Here is a 19,095-nt window from a genome sequence, read left to right as displayed (position 1 = left end):
CCCAGACAGGGCTCCTAACAAACTAACCTGTGCTGGATTAAAGAAATAGAACGGTTTATTCAACACTTCTCTTATTTATGGACAGGTAGCACTCATTTTTTCCACAGTGTAAACAGTGCTACAGTGTGTATCCCCATACATAAATGTTTATTTGGGATTTCCAGGTCAATGAATTCCTTTGTCATGGTTCTTGCTATGTGGTGCTCAGCTGCTTTCCACAAGAACAGTGCAGCCTGCACTCTCTTGGCATGGCCTCTTAAGTAGGAATGTTCACCGTGATGCTTGCCTGCCTGTTGTTTATCCCATGAAGAAACAGAGCAGCCTGCTGCAGTGGAAGGGCAGGTGCTGAGTCAGGTGCTCCACCTCCCCGTAACCATGTCGCCTTGAGTGAGCCAGCCTCAGAGCTTCTGAATACTGGAGCATTTCTGTCCTATGAGATTGATTGAAATTCTGTGGATGAAGATTCTTGGTAGACTCTAAAATTTCAAACAAATTTAAGATACTCATGTTCAGTTAGATTAAGATACATTGTATAATACCTTCACTAATCTGGAATAGAAGAGGAAAGAGCAGTATTTTTGTTATGTAACTTTGTTTTACTTTACTATAGATTTTGTCTTTTAATGTATTACATCTTTTTAATGTGTTCCCTTAATAATGAAATTAATAACAGATGAATTGGATCATAAGGATTTCACTTACCTGGTTTTAACCTTAATAGCTTTTTCTTTAAAGAAAATACCAAATTTTCATAGCTAGGATTTTCTTTTTTGAATTCTTAAGCTTTTGTTTCTTTTCTGTTTTTTGACAGTTGATGATCCATACACTGTCATTCACAGTTGTGTTTTTTTCTTGGACATTTTGGGTGCAGGTTCAAGGGGTTGGGTCCTGCTATAATTGTCTGTCCGACAACAGTGATGCATCAGTGGGTGAAGGAATTTCATACATGGTGGCCTCCATTCAGAGTAGCGATTCTACATGAGACCGGCTCCTATAACCACAGAAAGGTAACATTACAGTATTTTAGAACCTTTTTGTTTTGCTTTGAAGCCCTCCATTTTACCTATTTCTTTTTTCTTTGAGTATTTCTCATATGTAGGTTCCTGTGTTTCTTTCATGCACTTAAACTTACTGTTACTGATTTGATTTAGAACTGTGGCTTTTCAAAACAATTATGAGCATAGTTTGTAGTGGTGTTGAGACAGGTTGGCTGTCCAGTGAAGCACAGCTGGGTACAGACAGGGCATCACAAGGCTGACAGCATGAGTGAGACTATCAGTCAGGGGTGGTGGAGCAGTTTTAGGAAAATGGGTATAAAATATAATGTAACTGATAAATTCATTTGTTAACATCTCTTAACTATGTTTTAATGAACAAAAGAACAACCTTCCAGTTTGAGAATTTTAAAATTTGTACTGTCGCTTTTAGTTGTTGTTTTTTGTTCTCTGAATCCTTGATCATTGTGTAAGGATAATCGCTGTGTTTTGAAAGTGCATTTCCTCACTTACTCATAGTTTTCACCACATTATCAAAAAGGAGGTTTATCTATGCTCCTGTGGATAGCATAGATAGGTTATGTTGTGCTTTTTTTTTAAAATTCTCATCTCTGCCTTGCTATCTAGACTGTAAGCTTTGTAGAGTAGGGACTATGTCTTCGTTATTTTTGTATCCCAGGTGCCCCATTAGCATTTGCTGAATAGATTAATAATTACACATTTTCACTGTGGGTTTGCCGGTTACTTTATTGATAAGAAGTGGTTTTGAGTTCATTCTTTCCTGAGTCTTTGGGGCTCATGAATGAGCTCTAGTGTACCCCTGGGAGCAGTGCCCCTAAAAGAGCATGGGAATGTTTGCCTCACCTAGATAGGCACACATCAGCCACGGAACTCCACAGCGTCTTTTTAATTTTGCCAATACCTCTCTATCTCCAAATTCCCATTTTGTTCAGGATCATGAGTAAGCAGAACTCTTGATAGACATGATTCAGGAGTATCTATAATTTGGTAGCTGAAGTTTGGTAAGAACAGAGTCTTGCTTAAACTAGCTGTTGTTAAAGCTAACTGCCTTTGCCCTGAATTTTAAAGGATAAATGGAAAACAAACTGAGTTAAAATACTTAGAGGGTAAATGCTGTGATCAAAACTAAAACAAAATGAAACAAAAGAAAAAAACAGTGATTTTTAGCAGCATGAAAATAAGTTTAGGTTGTTTTACTAGTCAAACTAAATAGTTGAAACTGTTACTACCTTGTAGAACATTTTTATTCCTTTTTTCACCTCTGTTGTCTTTTGACATCTCTTAGTGTTTTGTATTACAAAATCCTATAGCAGGATTCATTAGTTGGTGTTTATCTTTAAAAGGCAAATATTCATATGTTCCTCTTTATGGTTTTTTTTTCTTCTGAGCTAGTGAAGTTCACACCTTCTCCTATATCATGGCTTACCTGCAGTCCTCTGTTAGTATAACCTGAAGAACTATCTTCATCTAAAAAAAGTATGTTCACACATTAATAGAACTAGAATTGACATTGGTCAGTGTCTCTGTTGGTGAGAACTGCTTCCTTAACTTGTTTGGAAGGCAAAACTTTAAAGAATAGCTTTTTACTTTTGTTTGCAGTGATACCGCCTTCTGAAGTTGTTTTGCATGCACAAACACATGCATACATGTGGTTGTTCGTAGTTCTTTCAGTGCTTTATAACTTACCAAGGACTTTAACTTGAAGTTTCTTAACTTTTGAGGAAAAGAAGTAGATTGAATGTTTGTACTCTGACCTTTAACTCTTTCCATTTATAACTCTTTCCATTATAAAATATCTCAGCTCTCTAATGTAAAAGAACAAAAAGATGTTCTTTTCCATCTTTCAAACCATGCTGTCAACTTCGAAGCACAATTAACTTACTACTTGTTTATTATTAATGTTAATATCAGTTTATTGTTTGTAATGATGACACACTGAAACTGTTCATTCTTTTGCACAGTCCTTTTTAGTAACACTTCCAAGATCAGATCTCTGGCTTCTGAATCAAATACTGAAGTGTCATCTGACCCCTTTGCTTTCTCATTTTGTATTTATGTAGGTCTTTGTCACTACCCTATGCACACCTGTTGACTCACAGATGTGTTAGATTGCAATAGAGTTTACATTTCTAATCATATTTCAAATACTCTGTGCATGATTATCTGACCTCTAAACAGTTCTAATGTCTGACTCCTTTACATTCTTTTCAGCTGAGATTCCTTTCTTCCATGGGGGAATTTTATGTTACCCACTTGTTGTCCTTTCTAAATGTAATAGTGGTACTCTGACATAGGGACATTAAGTGCTGTAGAAAATAAGGAAGATATTTTTTCTTTAGAGAACTTGAAAGAGTAATAATGCCAGGATTGTTCTTATCATTCAAGTAGATTATCTTTATTTTCCTAATGATTTGTTGTAGCTGGTATGACATAATATTTTGAAAATTTTGAAAAATTTTCGTTTAGAGAACAGATATCAAACGATCAAACAGTTTCTGAGTGGAGCACATTTATCGTTCTTCCCTAAAGTGCCTTTTAGCTTTTACCTCCCTCTGATCCTACATTATCTTTGTTAATAATCTCTTTGATAGCATATTTAGAATTATCAAATGCACACCCAGCAGCCATAAAAAAAAATAGGTGGCTAATGTGTTCAGTCAAATGATCAGATCAAATAAAGAGATTTTCAGGCTTCTGAATCTCCTTTTATGGTCTTTTAATAGGAAACCAAGATTTTTCTTTTTTTATTTTTTGTGATCCCTTTTTTTCTAACAGAGAAATTTGATATGTGTGTCAATTGATATTTGTTTCTTGAGTAACTATAAAACATAATAATGCAGATATTCCATGCTGTTTGAGCTCCAAAAAAGGGTACAATGTTTTAACTGACCTTGAAAAGCTAACAATTTACTTAGGAAAAGGAAATACATGAAAAGATATTAAAAGAAGGCAGTTTTGTGATACTTATTCCATAATTCACAGTAGGAGGTGGCATGTTTAGTGGTGTGTTGTAAGTTTATGTAACTATCAAGGACCTTTTTTTTTTTCAATTTGTTGGAAGATGTGTAATGAGAAATTTCTTGCTTATATTCTTAAATTGTTGTTACCTTGTACCTCCTCCACCTTTTTCTGCTATGTAGGGTATAGTAATTCTATGGAGTATCTTAGATAATTCAAAGAATTTTATCACATTTTGATTATTAGTTCATGGCATTTAGAGGCATAAGAGTGGGAAGTGTAACAATGGCGTAAAGGTTTAAAAGCATAGATTTTGTAATTAACTAGACCAGGGTTTGAACCTTGGATCTGCCATTGTATTGTTTTGTGATATTGGTATGTCACTTAGCTTCTCTGAGCCTAGTTTGATTTCCTGAAAAATGGGTGTCCTTTGGTAATTTTGTGAAGATTTGTTGGGTTTATATGTGTGCATAGAAAGCTTAATGTGGTTCCTGACATGTAACATTTACTCAAGTAATTTTTAGTATTAGAAACAAAGTATTTATAGACCTCTTTATTTCAGTAGTTGAGAAAAAATGCTCTACTTTTCTGATTGATTCAATATAAATACATCTAGATAGAAGGTTCACACCTGCTTTATCAAAAATATTCATGGTCATTCACTTTGAGACGTTTTTTTTCTCATGTCCAGATACATTTGACCCCAAGTGGAAACAAAGAAATAGAATGCTAAAATTCTTTTTGGGAAATACAAAGTGTTGATTAAAGAATAAACCACACAAAAACATGATCGTCTGACAAGATGACCGTCATGTTCTTTAAAAAAGGCCCATATTCTGGGATCAACAGAGGTGAGGCTTAGAACCTCACCCCCCGTGTTCTGAGAGAAATCTTCTGCATCCGTGGATGTTTTATTGCCCTTGTCTAGCTTGGATTCACACATAGTCTACAGGCACACACCTGATCATCTACATTTGCTCTCTTACAACACTAAACTATGTTTTCTACCTTTATCTTGCATCTACCTACCACTTCAGCATTTTATTAAAAATAATAATAATAAAGAGAGAAATATGGTATCCACATATAAAGCAAGTATAAAAATCAAACGAATATTCATATTTGAACTGATTGTTTATAGTTCATAATGCATGATCAAAACCAAAAGTTTCTGTGATGACTGCCCTTGTACTGTTCACTATGTAACTTATTCATTATGTAAGAATTTGTTCTACATGTAAGAACTTGTTTGTTATGCCTCAGAAGATTGGAGACTGACAAAAATTAGGCTTGGGGTGGAATAATGATTGTGCATTGAGCATTGACTCCCCTATACAGAATTTTATTGTTGTTAACAACCATTTGATCAATAAATATGAGAGATGCCCTCTCAAAAAAAAAAAAAAATTACAGACTTCCAATTGTAAAATAAATAAGTAACCGGGATGTAATGTATAGCATAAGGAATATAGTCAAAATATTGTTAACAACTTGGTATGGTGCTAGCTGGTACCTAGAATTATCATGTATGTAAATGTTGACTCACTGTGTTGTATACCTGAAACTAATGTAATACTGTGTGTCAACTACCCTTCAATAAAAAAATAATTATCTACCAAAAAAAAAAAAGGCCCATATTCTGAAACACTAGAGTAAAAAGACTTGACTTCTTAAAAAGCTGGAAGGGAGTCAAATAAAAACATAACAAATAAAGGTGGAAAAGGGCCACATAGTCCCTAAAGCATCCTAAATATTTCAGACCCATTCCAGGTACACAAATTATAACGGAAAGTGATGTAATTCCCATTAACTTTAGAGATGGGGTATACACCTGATAGAAGAAATGATAGATGCTCTGCTTGTTCTGTGAGGTATGTTGTAAAATTATTTTGCCGGGGCCCTTTTTTTCTTCACTGTCAGCACAAATCCTTGTTTATTAAAGATTTAGCTTGAAGGAAATTTTAATTAATTACAGGTGCAGTAATCCTGCCTGGAAAGCTGCCGTGCTGTGTTTACTGTGAATGGCCTTCATGTGCCTATGCTCCATTCTGCTCTCCCCGCTGCCTGACAGTGTGATTTATGGCTGTTGTTTTCTACCAGTCCACTGTTTGCCCTCTAGGAGGGATTGGTCTCCTGAGCCTCCATAATAACAGCAGCACTTTCACAGACATCTTTTAATGACAACAACACTGCATTCAGTAAGTCAGGCTAATTGCAGATGTACCCTATTAATTGCAAAAACTAGGAGAGGTTACATATTTTACAAGCTTTTAATTTGAAACCGCCCGAGATGATTTGTCTTAAGTGTTTGGATAGAGATGTCCATAATAGTCAGCAGTTCACCATCACTGAGACTCTAGTCTAGGCACTTCCAGAATTCTGGGTTTGAGTTAGGTGATAACAAATAGTCTTAGATGTGTTCATACCCAGTGGCTAACTGGAGGTTTTATTTTCAATGGTGACATTAAAAAAAATTTCTTTTTTTATAGAAGTGTTGATTCTTTTCATCATTGTACATCTTTCTGAATATGGTAGAAATGCTGTATTTCTCTAGGTAACATCACAGAATTTTCCAAATAAACTTCAATCTTTAAACAAGAAAAAGAAGCTAAACATCATTCCAGTGGTATGTATTTGAGAGGCTTGGCATCTTTTTTGTATAACTATGGTAAAGTAATGTCCAGAATTTACTCTGGGTGGCATTAATTGGAGGTTAATGGATTGACTGTGGCAAGTCTGTGCATCCAGGGTCATGAACAAGTGGACCCACATTTGAAGGGTTTGGCTGTGATCCAGTGGACATTTTATAAATGTGGGTGGTAATTAAACTACTGCTATATCTCAAGCCCCAAACAATTGTAGTTGTTTTCTCTGTGTGCACACTCACAGCTCTGGGCCTGGAGTAGAATTGGGCATGGACCATTGCTGGGTTTCAGTTTGCTGTTGTTTTGTGCCCTACCTGCTTTGTGACTTCTAGCAGACACTGCTCTCATGAAAAGGAAATGGGAGCAGGGCTGGGATAGCTACCTGCTCAGAATCCCAGTGGAAAATCCAGATGTGGAGGAACTATAGAGATTAGCTCTGGCTTCTGAAAGTCGCAGGTCTTGTGGAAGAGGCACTCAAGGTAGAGCAGTGTATCTTTGGACAGCCTGCTTTTCCTCACTGGGCACTAGCAGCCATGGCAGGGCCAAGGCGATGAAGTAGCAGTGTAGACAGGGAGAAGTGGATGGTGTCGCCTCCTGAGAGAACCTGTGTGCGTGTTTGTAAGGCTGTGGGCCCTGAGGACTGACTGCTGCAATTCATCATAAGGTGAAAAGTCTGGAAATGGTGAAATCAGGTGTAGCTGCCAATGTAGTATTGTACAGGCATTGACAGTGGTGAATAGGAACATGCTAAGATAGTAGTCATAATAATAGTGCAGCTCTCACTTGCTGACCTTTACCAGACACCAGGTATTGTAGTTCTTCTCTAAGGCGTTTTATTAACTCTGAAGTTTTGAGTGTGTTACAACATGAGAAGGCGGTTTCTCAGTCATTATTTTTCTCTTCAGGAGTGCTATTGGACCTTGTTGCACCCTTTTGTACTCCATTGAATTAAAAAATACTCTAATCCTAGTTTAAGATAATACTACTATCATTTTCGAAGATGTTAAATTTGTAAACATTTGTATGACTGTGATTGCATGAATTATTGTGTTAGGTTTCCTAATACTTAGCTATTCCTATATTCCTGTGATAAGCCTTACTAGGTTAATATATTGCTAGATTTCACTTAGAAAGTAATGGGTCTCTTGTCAGGGAGGTTCTACACACATGTAGAAGTGTGTTGTGTCTGTTGGTTTTGAAAATGGTTTTGCTAGCCTATAAAATGATATGGAATGCATTCTCTCTTTTTCTGTAACTTTGGAGCAGTTCAAGTAGTGGGATTAATTTGTACTTTTATGACACACCCTTTGGGTCAGGTCGACTTTTGGGGGAAAACTTAACATCTTTTGCAAGTTCTTCAGTATTGATTTGTTTGTGTCATTGGTCAGTTTTTCTCATTTTCTTGGGTCCTTTTGGTAGTTTGCCCTTTTAACAGTGGTCCTTTGTCAGAATGCTCAGTGTGTTGGCGTTAGATGGCAGATGGCAGTGACTGGCCCTTGTACGCTCATCTGCAGTTGCGCACCTTTGACAGCTCTCAGGCTGTGTGTCTGAGTCTGTTCTTTGAACTGACTTTTCAGAGGTTTGTCTGTTTTGTTTGGTCTTTTCAAAGAGTTATTTAGGTTTTTGCTTTATCAATTCTGCCAGGTTTTTTCTTAAGATTCACTAAGTTTTGTTTTTATCTTAGTCTCTCATTTTCTTTTTTTAGCAGATTACATTGGCTGTTTGGTTTGATTTCAGCCTTGGTAGAGTGTGAAGAATGAGTGATTTTTGTGTGGTCTGAAGCTCTGCTGATAACTATTGAAAGCTGCTCACCAAAGGGGCTACTTAGATCCTTTATATCCTAATTTTTAAACTCTTGTTTCCTTTAACTTAACTCTCTCTTCTGACCTGTCAAACTCAGAGGCTGTGGTTAAGTCCCCTGCAGGCTGTAGGTTCAACTTTGTCAACTCTAGGAGCTTGCCTTGGCCCTTTCTTTCAGTGCTTCCTGGTAGGCAGAGGTTTGGCTCTTCTTTCTTAATGTGTTGTCTCCTTTAAAATATAAAATATCCCTCTTTTCTGTCCAGTTCCTTTTGTCTTTAGTGACTGAACCCCTGCACTGGGTGGGTATAGCATACTGTACCTTGCCCATCTCTTGCTGGCTTTTTTTCTGTCCTTGCCTGTCTGAAGGTGGAATTTATTTTTTCTGTCAAGCATGTCTGCTAGCTTAGATCAGTGCAGAGTTCCAGAATCATTGTTTTCCCCCTAGAATTATGGAAAGAGTCTCGCTTCGCTTTCTGTTTAGTGCTTCAGAAAAGATATCCAATGTAGGTAGAGTCTTTTTCCCCTGAAGAGAATCTTTTGTTGTTTTTTCTGTTTTGTTCTTACTGGAAGCTACAGCATTTTCTCTTTATTTCCTTTATTTTTGGAATTCAGACATTTAGTAGGTATATGCCTAGGTATATACCTAGTTTTCTGTGTATACCAGTGTTTCTGCCTGATACTCTAGGATGTTTTGTTCTCTTAGACTCAAGTCTCTCAGAATTTTTTTTCTATCATTTTTAAAATCATTTTTTAATATCCTTTCTACTCTTCTCCTGGAATTCATGTTGTTCTACATTATTAGAGGTCCTGGATTTGTCTTTTTGTCTCCCTGGCTTTTCTCTCATTTTTCTTTCTTTTGTTTTAAAATAATGAGTCACTTTCCGTGTACATTGTTGTTTTAAGTTTAACAAGGATTGACACAAAGGATGTTTTGGAAAAATAAAAATTGGGTAAGTGTTTACATGTTAAAACTTTTTCTGGTCTTCTTTGAGCCACCCTCCCCCTCCTTGATAATGGATATATTAGTCAGTGTTTACTACTTACAGATTAATGAGACATAAAGTAAATTTCCAGTGCTAATAATATGTAATCATAATTGAATATGTTGTGTTTGTATGCATATTTTATAAAGTGTGCTAGATTGCATCATGATTAAAAGGTTGTAATTTTAAGAGTCATGCTCATTTAATTTAATTTCATATTTAAAACCGGCTTTACCATTTTATCATCATTTTAGGAGAAACTAATTCGAGATATTGCTCACTGTCATGGAATTTTAATCACTTCTTACTCCTACATTCGATTGATGCAAGATGATATTAGCAGGCATGACTGGCACTATGTGATCTTGGATGAAGGACACAAAATTCGAAATCCAAATGCTGCTGTGACCCTTGCTTGCAAACAGGTATGGCTTCTTATAAAGGGAATTTCCAGGTGGATAATAGTATTTAATTGAGAATAAATTTCCTGCTTTTAATGATACACTTTTAGTAACACACTTTTTTTCCTATCATTAATGTACAATTACATGAACAACATTATCGTTACTAGACTCCCCCTATTATCAAGTCCCCACCACACACCCCATTGCAGTCACTGTCCATCAGTGTAGTAAAATGCTATACAATCACTACTTCTCTGTGTTATACTGCCTTCCCCGTGTCCCTCCCTCACTACATTGTATGTGCTAATTGTAATGCCCCTTTCTCGCCCTTATCCCTCCCTTCTCACCCATCCTCCCTAATCCCTTTCCCTTTGGTAATGTTAGTCCATTCTTGGGTTCTGTGATTCTGCTGCTGTTCTGTTCCTTCAGTTTTTGCTTTGTTCTTACCGTGCACAGATGAGTGAAATCATTTGATACTTGTCTTTCTCCATCTGGCTTATTTTACTGAGCATAATACCCTCTAGCTCCATCCATGTTGTTGCAGATGGTAGGATTTGTTTTCTTCTTACGGCTGAATAATATTCCATTGTGTATATATACCACATCTTCTTTATCTGTTCATCTACTGATGGACACTTAGGTTGTTTCCATTTCTTGGCTATGTAAATAGTGCTGCGATAAACATAGGGGTGCATATGTCTTCTTCAAACTGGGCTCCTGCATTCTTAGAGTAAATTCCTAGGAGTGGAATTCCTGGGTCAAATGGTATTTCTATTTTGAGATTTTTGAAGAACCTCCATACTGCTTTCTACAATGGTGAACTAATTTACATTCCCACCAGCAGTGTAGGAGGGTTCCCCTTTCTCCACATCCTCACCAACATTTGTTTTTTGTCTTTTGGATGGTGGCCATCCTAACTGGTGTGAGGTGATATCTCATTGTGGTTTTAATTTGCATTTTTCTGATGATTAATGATGTGGAGCATCTTTTCATGTGCCTGTTGGCCATCTGAATTTCTTCTTTGGAGAAGTGTCTGTTCAGATCCTCTGCCCATTTTTCATTTGGCTTATTTGCTTTTTTTTTTTTAGTCATTTTTTAATTGGCTTATTTGCTTTTTTTTGGTGAGGTGCGTGAGCTCTTTATATATTTTGGATGTCAACCCCTTATCAGATAAGTCACTTATGAATATATTCTCCCATACTGTAGGATGTCTTTTTGTTCTACTGATAGTGTCCTTGCTGTACAGATGTTTCTTAGTTTGATATAGTCCCACTTGTTCATTTTTGCTTTTGTTTCCCTTGCCCGGGGAGATATGTTCATGAAGAAGTTGCTCATGTTTATGTCTAAGAGATTTTTGCCTATGATTTTTTCCAGGAGTTTTATGGTTTCATGACTTATATTCAGGTCTTTGATCTGTTTTGAGTTTACTTTTGTGTATGGGGTTAGACAATAATCCAGTCTGATTCTCTTACATGTAGCTGTCCAGTTTTGCCAACACCAGCTGTTGCAGAGGCTGTCATTTGCCCATTGTATATCCATGGCTCCTTTATCATATATTAATTAACCATATATGCTTGAGTTTATATCTGGGCTCTCTAGTCTGTTCCATTGATCTATGGGTCTCTTCTTGTGCCAGTACCAAATTGTCTTGATTACTGTGGCTTTGTAGTAGAGCTTTAAGTCAGGGAGCATAATTCCCCTGCTTTATTCTTCCTTCTCAGGATTGCTTTGGCTATTCAGGATCTTTTGTGGTTCCATATGAATTTTAGAACGATTTGCTCTAGTTCATTGAAGAATGCTGTTGGTATTTTGATAGGGATTGTATTGAATCTGTAGATTGCTTTAGGCAGGATCGCCATCATGACAATATTAATTCTTCCTATCCATGAGCATGGCATGTGTTTCCATTTATTGGTATCTTCTTTAATTTCTCTCATGAGTGTCATGAGGTTTTCAGAGTATAGGTCTTTCACTTCCTTGGTTAGGTTTATTCCTAGGTATTTTATTCTTTTTGATGCAATTGAGAATGGAATTGTTTTCCTGATTTCTCTTTGTGCTAGTTCATTGTTAGTGTATAGGAATGCCACTGATTTCTGTGTATTAATTTTGTATCCTGCAACTTTGCTGAATTCAGATATTAGATCTAGTAGTTTTGGAGTGGATTCTTTAGGGTTTTTTATGTACAATGTCATATCTGCAAACAGGGACAGTTTGACTTCTTCCTTACCAATCTGGATGCCTTATATTTCTTTGTGTTGTCTGATTGCTGTGGCTAGGACCTTCAGAACTATGTTGAATAAAAGTGGGGAGAGTGGGCATCCTTGTCTTGTTCCCGATCTTAAAGGAAAAGCTTTCAGCTTCTCACTCTTAAGTATAATGTTGGCTGTGGGTTTGTCATATATGGCCTTTATTATGTGGAGGTACTTGCCCTCAATGAGGTACTATACCCATTTGTTGAGAGTTTTTATCATGAATGGATGTTGAATTTTGTCCAGTGATTTTTCAGCATCTATGGAGATGATCGTGTGGTTTTTGTCCTCCTTTTTGTTGATGTGGTGGATGATGTTGATGGATTTTTGAATGTTGTACCATCCTTGCATCCCTGGGATGAATCTCACTTGTTCATGAAGGATGATCTTTTTGATGTATTTTTGAATTTGGTTTACTACTGTTTTGCTGAGTATTTTTGCATCTGTGTTCATCAGGGATATTGTTCTGTAATTTTCTTTTTTAGTGGTGTCTTTGCCTGGTTTTGGTGTTAGAGTGATGTTGGCTTCATAGAAGGAGTTTGGAAGTATTCTCTCCTCTTCCACTTTTTGAAAAACTTTAAGGAGGATGGGTATTAGGTCTTCACTAAGTGTTTGATAAAATTCAGTAGTGAAACTGTCTGGTCTAAGGATTTTGTTCTTAGGTAGATTTTTGATTACCAACGCAATTTCCTTGCTGGTAATTGGTCTATTCAGATTTTCTGTTTCTTCCTGGGTCAGCCTTGGAAGGTTGTATTTTTCTCGAAAGTTGTCCATTTCTTCTAGGTTAACCCGTTTGTTGCCATATAATTTTTCATAGTATTCTCTCATAATTCTTTGTATTTCTGTGGTGTCAATAGCAATTTTTCCTTTCTCATTTCTGATTCTGTTTATGTGTGTAAGCTCTGTTTCTTCTTGATAAGTTTGGCAAGGAGTTCATCTGCTTTGTTTATTTTCTCGAAGAACTAACTCTTGCTTTCATTGATTCTTTGTGTTGTTTTATTCTTCTCGATTTTATTTACTTCTGCTCTACTCTTTATTATGTCCCTCCTTCTACTGACTTTGGGCTTCATTTGTTCTTCCTTTTCTAGTTTCGTTAATTGTGAGTTTAGACTGTTCATTTAGGATTGTTCTTCTTTCCTGAGGTAGGCCTGTGTTGCAATATACTTCCCTCTTAGCACGGCCTTTGCTGCGTTCCACAGGTGTTGCAGTGTTGAATTATTGTTGTCATTTGTCTCCATATATTGCTTGATCTCTGTTTTTATGTGGTCATTGATCCATTGATTATTTAGGAGCATGTTATTAAGCCTCCATGTGTTTGTGGGCTTTTTTGTTTTTTTGTGTAATTTATTTCTAGTTTCATACCTTTGTGATCTGAGAAGCTGGTTGATACAATTTCAATCTTTGAATTTACTGAGGCTCTTTTTGTGGCCTAGTATATGATCTATTCTTGAAAATGTTCCATGTGCACATGAGAAGTATGTGTATCCTGTTGCTTTTGGATGAAGTGTTCTGTAAATGTCCGTTAGGTCCACCTGTTCTAATACTTTGTTCAGTGCCTCTGTCTGTTTTTTTCTTTCTGGTTGATCTGTCCTTTGTAGTGAGTAGTATGTTGAAGTCTCCTAAAATGAATGCATTACGTTCTATTTCCCCCTTTACTTCTGTTAGTATTTGTTTCACATATATGGGTGATCCTGTGTTGGGTGCATAGATATTTATAATAGTTATGTCCTCTTGTTGGACTGACCCTTTTATCATTATGTAATGTCCTTCTTTGTCTCTTGTTACTTTCTTTGTTTTGAAGTCTAGTTTGTCTCATACTTGTACTGCAACTCCTGCTTTTTTCACCCTATTAGTTGCATGAAATATCTTTTTCCATCCCTTTTTCTTTCAGTCTGTGTATGTCTTTGGGTTTTTAGTGAGTCTCTTGTAGGCAGCATATAGACGGATCTTATTTTTTTATCCATTCATTGACTATATGTCTTTTGATTGGTGCATTCAGACCATTTACATTTAGGATGATTATCGATAGGTATGTACTTACTGCCATTGCAGGCTTTAGATTTATGGTTACCAAAGATTCTAGGGTAATTCCCTTACTATCTAACAGTCTAATTTAACTCATTTCATGTGCTATTACAAACAGAACCTAAAGGTTCTTTTTTTTCCTGCTTTTTCTTCCTCTTCCATTCTTTCTGTGTTACGTATCATATTTTGTACTCTGTGTCTATCCCTTGATTGACTTTGTGGGTAGTTGATTTGATTTTGCATCTGCTTAGTAATTAATTGTTCTACTTCGCTGTGGTTTTATTTCCTCTGGTGACATCTATTTAGCCTTAGGAATACTTCCATCTATAGCAGTCCCTCCAGAATGCACTGTAGAGGTGGTTTGTGGGAGGTAAATTCTCTCAGCTTTTGCTTATCTGAAAATTGTTTAATCCCTCTCTCAAATTTAAATGATAACCTTGCCAGGTAGAGTATTCTTGTTTTGAGGCCCTTCTGCTTCATTGCATCAAATACATCATGCCACTCCCTTCTGGCCTATTAGGTTTCTGTTGAGAAATCTGATGATAGCCCAATGGGTTTTTCTTTGTATCTGATATTTTTTTCTCTCTCTAACTGCTTTTAAAAGTCTGTCTTTATCCTTAATCTTTGCCATTTTAATTATTATATGTCTTGATGTTGTCTTCCATGGGTCCCTTGTGTTGGGAGATCTGTATACCTCCATGGCCTGAGAGACTATCTCCTTCCCCAGATTGGGGAAGTTTTCAGCAATTACCTCCTCAGTGACACTTTCTATCCTTTTTTTCTCTCTCTTCTTCTTCTGGTACCCCTATAATGTGGATATTGTTCCGTTTGGATTGGTCACATAGTTCTCTCAATATTCTTTCATTCTTAGAGATCCTTTTTTCTCTCTGTGCCTCAGCTTCTTTGTATTCCTCTTCTCTAATTTCTATTCCATGTACCTTCTCTTCTACTACATCTAATCTGCTTTTAAATCCCTCCATTCTGTGTTTTATTTCAGATAGAGAATTTCTTAATGTTTGAATCTCCATCTTAAATTCGTCCCTGAGTTCTTGAATATTTTTCTGTATCTCCATGAGCATGTTTATGATTTTTATTTTAAACTCTCTTTCAGGAAGATTGGTGAATTGAGTTTCATTTGGCCCTTTTTCTGGGGTTTGTGAAATTTTGGTCTGAACCAGGTAACTTTGACGTTTCACAATTCTATGTGGTGCCCTCTAGTGCCCTGAAGCTGTAGTCTCTGGAGCTGCTCAGCCCCTAGAGTGAGGTTGGAGGTCATAGGGGAGCGGCACTGGTGCCTGTGGGTAGGAAAGAGCTATTTCCTGATTCCCAGCTGCAGTGCCTGTCTCCAGTATCAGAGCCAATGGTCTGCGCACACAGGTGTAAGCCTCTGTGTTTAGTGTCTCTAGCTGTTGTAGGCGGGCCTCCTTCTGGCTGGCCTGATGCCATTGCAGTGACTGCTGGTTTGCGAGCAGGTGCTAGCAGGCCAGGAGGAAGGTGCAGCAGGCTGCATTTCACAGTGGGGGTCCTTGGAGCTAAGTAGGCAGCCAGGGGGATGGAGCTCCTGAATCTCCTCAAAGTCCCCAACCTGCTGTTCAGAGTGCGCCCAGACAAAGTTGTCCACCTGTCCCTTCTCCCACTCAGTAAGCTCTTTGCAAACCCCACCTCTTCAGCAGCCCTCTCGCTGCCAGAAAGCCTGTCAGATCGCCCAACTTTCCTTTGTTCCAGAGCGGCCTGATGTGGTTCCCCATCCTCCACAAACAGCTGGAATCTCAGTCTCTCAGGCACTCTGCCTGTCCCAGCTCCCCAATCCCAGCAACCTCCAGAGCACCACACAATGTAGGTCTTTGGTCCAAAGCAGACTTCCAGGGCTGGGTGTTCAGCAGTCCTAGGCTTCCACCCCCTTCCCGCTTTGTTTCTCTTCCTCCTGCCAGTGAGCTGAGATGGGGAAAGGGCTTGGGTCCTGCCGGATCAAGGCTTTCGTACGTTACGCTGTTTCGTGAGGTCTGCTCTGTGAGGTCTGTGTGCAGTCTGGTGCAGCCTTCTTTCCTGTTGCTGTTTTAGGGCTTGTTGTATTAACTATATTTTCACACTACATGTGGTTTTGGGAGGAATTCTCTGTCTCACCTCTCACGCCACCATCTTGAATCCCTCTCCTCCGTAACACAGTTTTAATAATGCCCTGGAGTCTTTGCTTGTGCCTTTGCATAAGGAATTTAAGGTACATGTTTTGCCTTCATGCAGAAAATTCTTTGTTTTTGCTTTTAATCGTGCTTTTTGAAATTCTGATTTGTTCACAGTACTTAACATCTCTTGTAGAGATCAGTTGTTAGAACATAACAAATTCCAAGTTTAATGCATAATATTCATTTGAACAATAAAAAAAATTACTTCCTGTTTTATTTATATGTAATTGAAGAGTTAAAATTACAAAGAATGTCTACATTTTGGAGAACACCAAAACAACATAAATGTGTTAAATAACAAGATTGTGTGGGAATGTTTTGGGGTAGGGTTGGTGGTCATCTGTTAAAAGGTGAATTTAATAAAAAATATTTTTTCCCCCCACATAGTTCCGCACCCCACATCGCATCATCTTGTCTGGCTCACCGATGCAAAATAACCTCCGCGAGCTGTGGTCGCTCTTTGACTTTATCTTTCCAGGGAAATTAGGCACATTGCCAGTGTTTATGGAGCAGTTCTCAGTCCCCATCACCATGGGGGGATATTCAAATGCCTCCCCAGTACAGGTAATGTAGTAAGCAGATAATTCTTCTAGCATTTTAATATTAAAAGTAAGTGTTCCCCCCCAAATACTGTACTTTGTAGCCAAGTCATTCAGAATATAAGGGAAATGACCAAGTGTATAAATTGGTATCTGATAAAAATCATAGAATTATTTTTGCTTAATAGCTTATGTTTTTCCAGATGAGTTTTAAAAAATATGAAATATTCAAAAGCAGTCATAAATTAAGAAATGAGTGAATCAGTTCTGGAGAGCATAAAATTTAGTGCATACTGGGGTAGTGCCTTTGATAAAGTAGTATAAAAACTTAGAAAAGGGGCAACCAGGAAGGATTGAATTGTTTAGGGAAGACAATGAAACATGTATCCCTTAACCTGATTCTGGGGAAACAGGCTGAGAAAAGTGACACCCTAGGTTAGGGCAGCAGTTAAGAATGAAGCTACATTATGTGGGCATGGGCAGTGAAGAGACATGCTTGATTGGACTCCAGGTGCTGGTGGGAGAGTAGTGGACGAGGTGTGGATGCTGAAAATGGAGGCCTTGAAAGGTCTGCAGAGGTGCTCAGGCACGGCAGAACCAATGAGGGAGTCTGAGCAAGAGTCTGGAAGAAGGCTGCTGTCAGAGCATTACTCAGGCTGCAGGTGGTTAGAGGAGGGAGGCTGGCACTGAGGGACCTGCAGGAGTCATTGGGGATGAGGGTGATGAGGACCCCGACCAGGACTTGGGTGATGGTTCTGAGGAAGAAGGTGTGGAGCAAGAGCCTCAAGTGGCATTTTTTTTAGACAGAACAAACAAAATGTGAGGGCTAACAAGATAAAGGAAATGGGGTGTAGGAAGGTGAGCTTGCTGCATCTAACCCCTGAGGTTTTAGGCGTGGGTGACTGGTAGAATGGGGTTGTCACAAACAGGAACATGAGAAAGTAAGACCAGCCTGAGGGAACTTTGTGGAATCTGGGGCAAGTTCCTGTCTCTGAGAGGCAGGGTCTCTGCACAGCCCTCAGGAGGGCCTGTACCTGCCATGTCATGACAAAGCCTTGTACCAAAAGAGACTTTACGTGTTTTGAAATATTTAATTAGAAAAAGAATTTTAGACCTTTAAAATTAGAGAACCATCAAATACCATTTTAATGCCATTTATGTTTTGAGGCGGAGTGATTTTTAATTAACTTTCGTAAGAGCTCTCTTGCTCAACTGATTTCTTTTTGTCCTTTGTTTATCCCACTTTTTTAAACTTTTTATTTTGAAATAATACCAAACTTAACAAAGTTGCAAGAATTGTAAAACTCCTATCTACTCTTCACCCAGATTCACCATTTGTTAGCATTTTGCTAACATTTTGCCCCATTTGCCTTATTTTTCCTTTCCTCCCTCTCTACATGTTGCAAACTTAGGACTATTTATTTTCTGAATCATCTGAGAGCAAGTTGCAGACATGATGCCCCTTTCCTCCAGATACTAAAGTATGTCTTTGAGCAGAATGAGGACATTATCTTACATAACCACAGAACAAACATCAAAATCAGGAGGAAACTTAACATTGATAAAATTCTGTTATCTATAGTCATTCACATTTTGCCATTTGTTTAAGTAGTTTCCATGTCTCTTCAGTCTCCTTTTAATCTGGAATAGTTCCTCCAACCTTTGTTGTGAATTTCATGGGCTTGGCATTTTTGAAGACTACAGGCCCGTTACTTTGTAGTGTGCCTCACTTTGGGTTTGTCTTCCATTCTTCATAACTGGATTTGGGTTATACATTTTTGGCAAGAATATCACAGAAGTCACTTGTCTTTCTCAGTATTTCCTATCTGGAGGCACATACTGCTGGTTCATCCCTATGTTGGTGGTATTAACTGATGATGGTCTGATTACTTGGGTAAGGTGGTGTTAGCCAGATTTCTAAACTTCGAAATTACTACTTCTCCTTGGGAATTAGTAAGTCATTTGCTGGGAGAGACTTTGAGACCATGTAAATACGGTCTGTTTCTTCCTTGAAGTCCGTGTTTCAGAAGTTATGTACTTCTTTTTCTTTTTTTTAGATTATAAGGCCCTTGGGAGCAGAGATGTTGTTTTTATTTGCTCTTTTTTGCTTAAATCTGTGGGTGCCATAAACTTATGTCCATAGTTGAATCCCAAGAAGATAGCGTGTTAGCAGATATTTATTGTGTCAGGCTGGGGCTTAAATGATGGGAGGTAGCTGTCAACCAGAACCTTCCCTTGGCTAGTATCCTCATTCCAGTGGGGTGTTTCACAGTCGGGAAAGTGATAAACCGAT

General features: G+C 37.8%; 1 protein-coding gene across 1 annotated transcript in view; it reads left to right on the top strand.

Moving 5' to 3' along the window:
- Nucleotides 1-19,095, top strand: part of ERCC6 (ERCC excision repair 6, chromatin remodeling factor) — an 80,008-nt gene that overhangs the window by 40,375 nt on the left and 20,538 nt on the right. Inside the window, exons 8-10 of the mRNA XM_036916617.2 lie at nt 872-1,007; nt 9,657-9,827; nt 16,651-16,827. Coding sequence (XP_036772512.2) covers nt 872-1,007; nt 9,657-9,827; nt 16,651-16,827 — 484 coding nt within the window. The remainder of the gene's footprint in view (nt 1-871; nt 1,008-9,656; nt 9,828-16,650; nt 16,828-19,095) is intronic.

The sequence above is a fragment of the Manis pentadactyla genome, chromosome 8 (genome assembly GCF_030020395.1).
Source record: "Manis pentadactyla isolate mManPen7 chromosome 8, mManPen7.hap1, whole genome shotgun sequence".
Taxonomy (NCBI): Eukaryota; Metazoa; Chordata; class Mammalia; order Pholidota; family Manidae; genus Manis; species Manis pentadactyla.
This window is presented reverse-complemented; position numbering and strand designations above follow the sequence as displayed.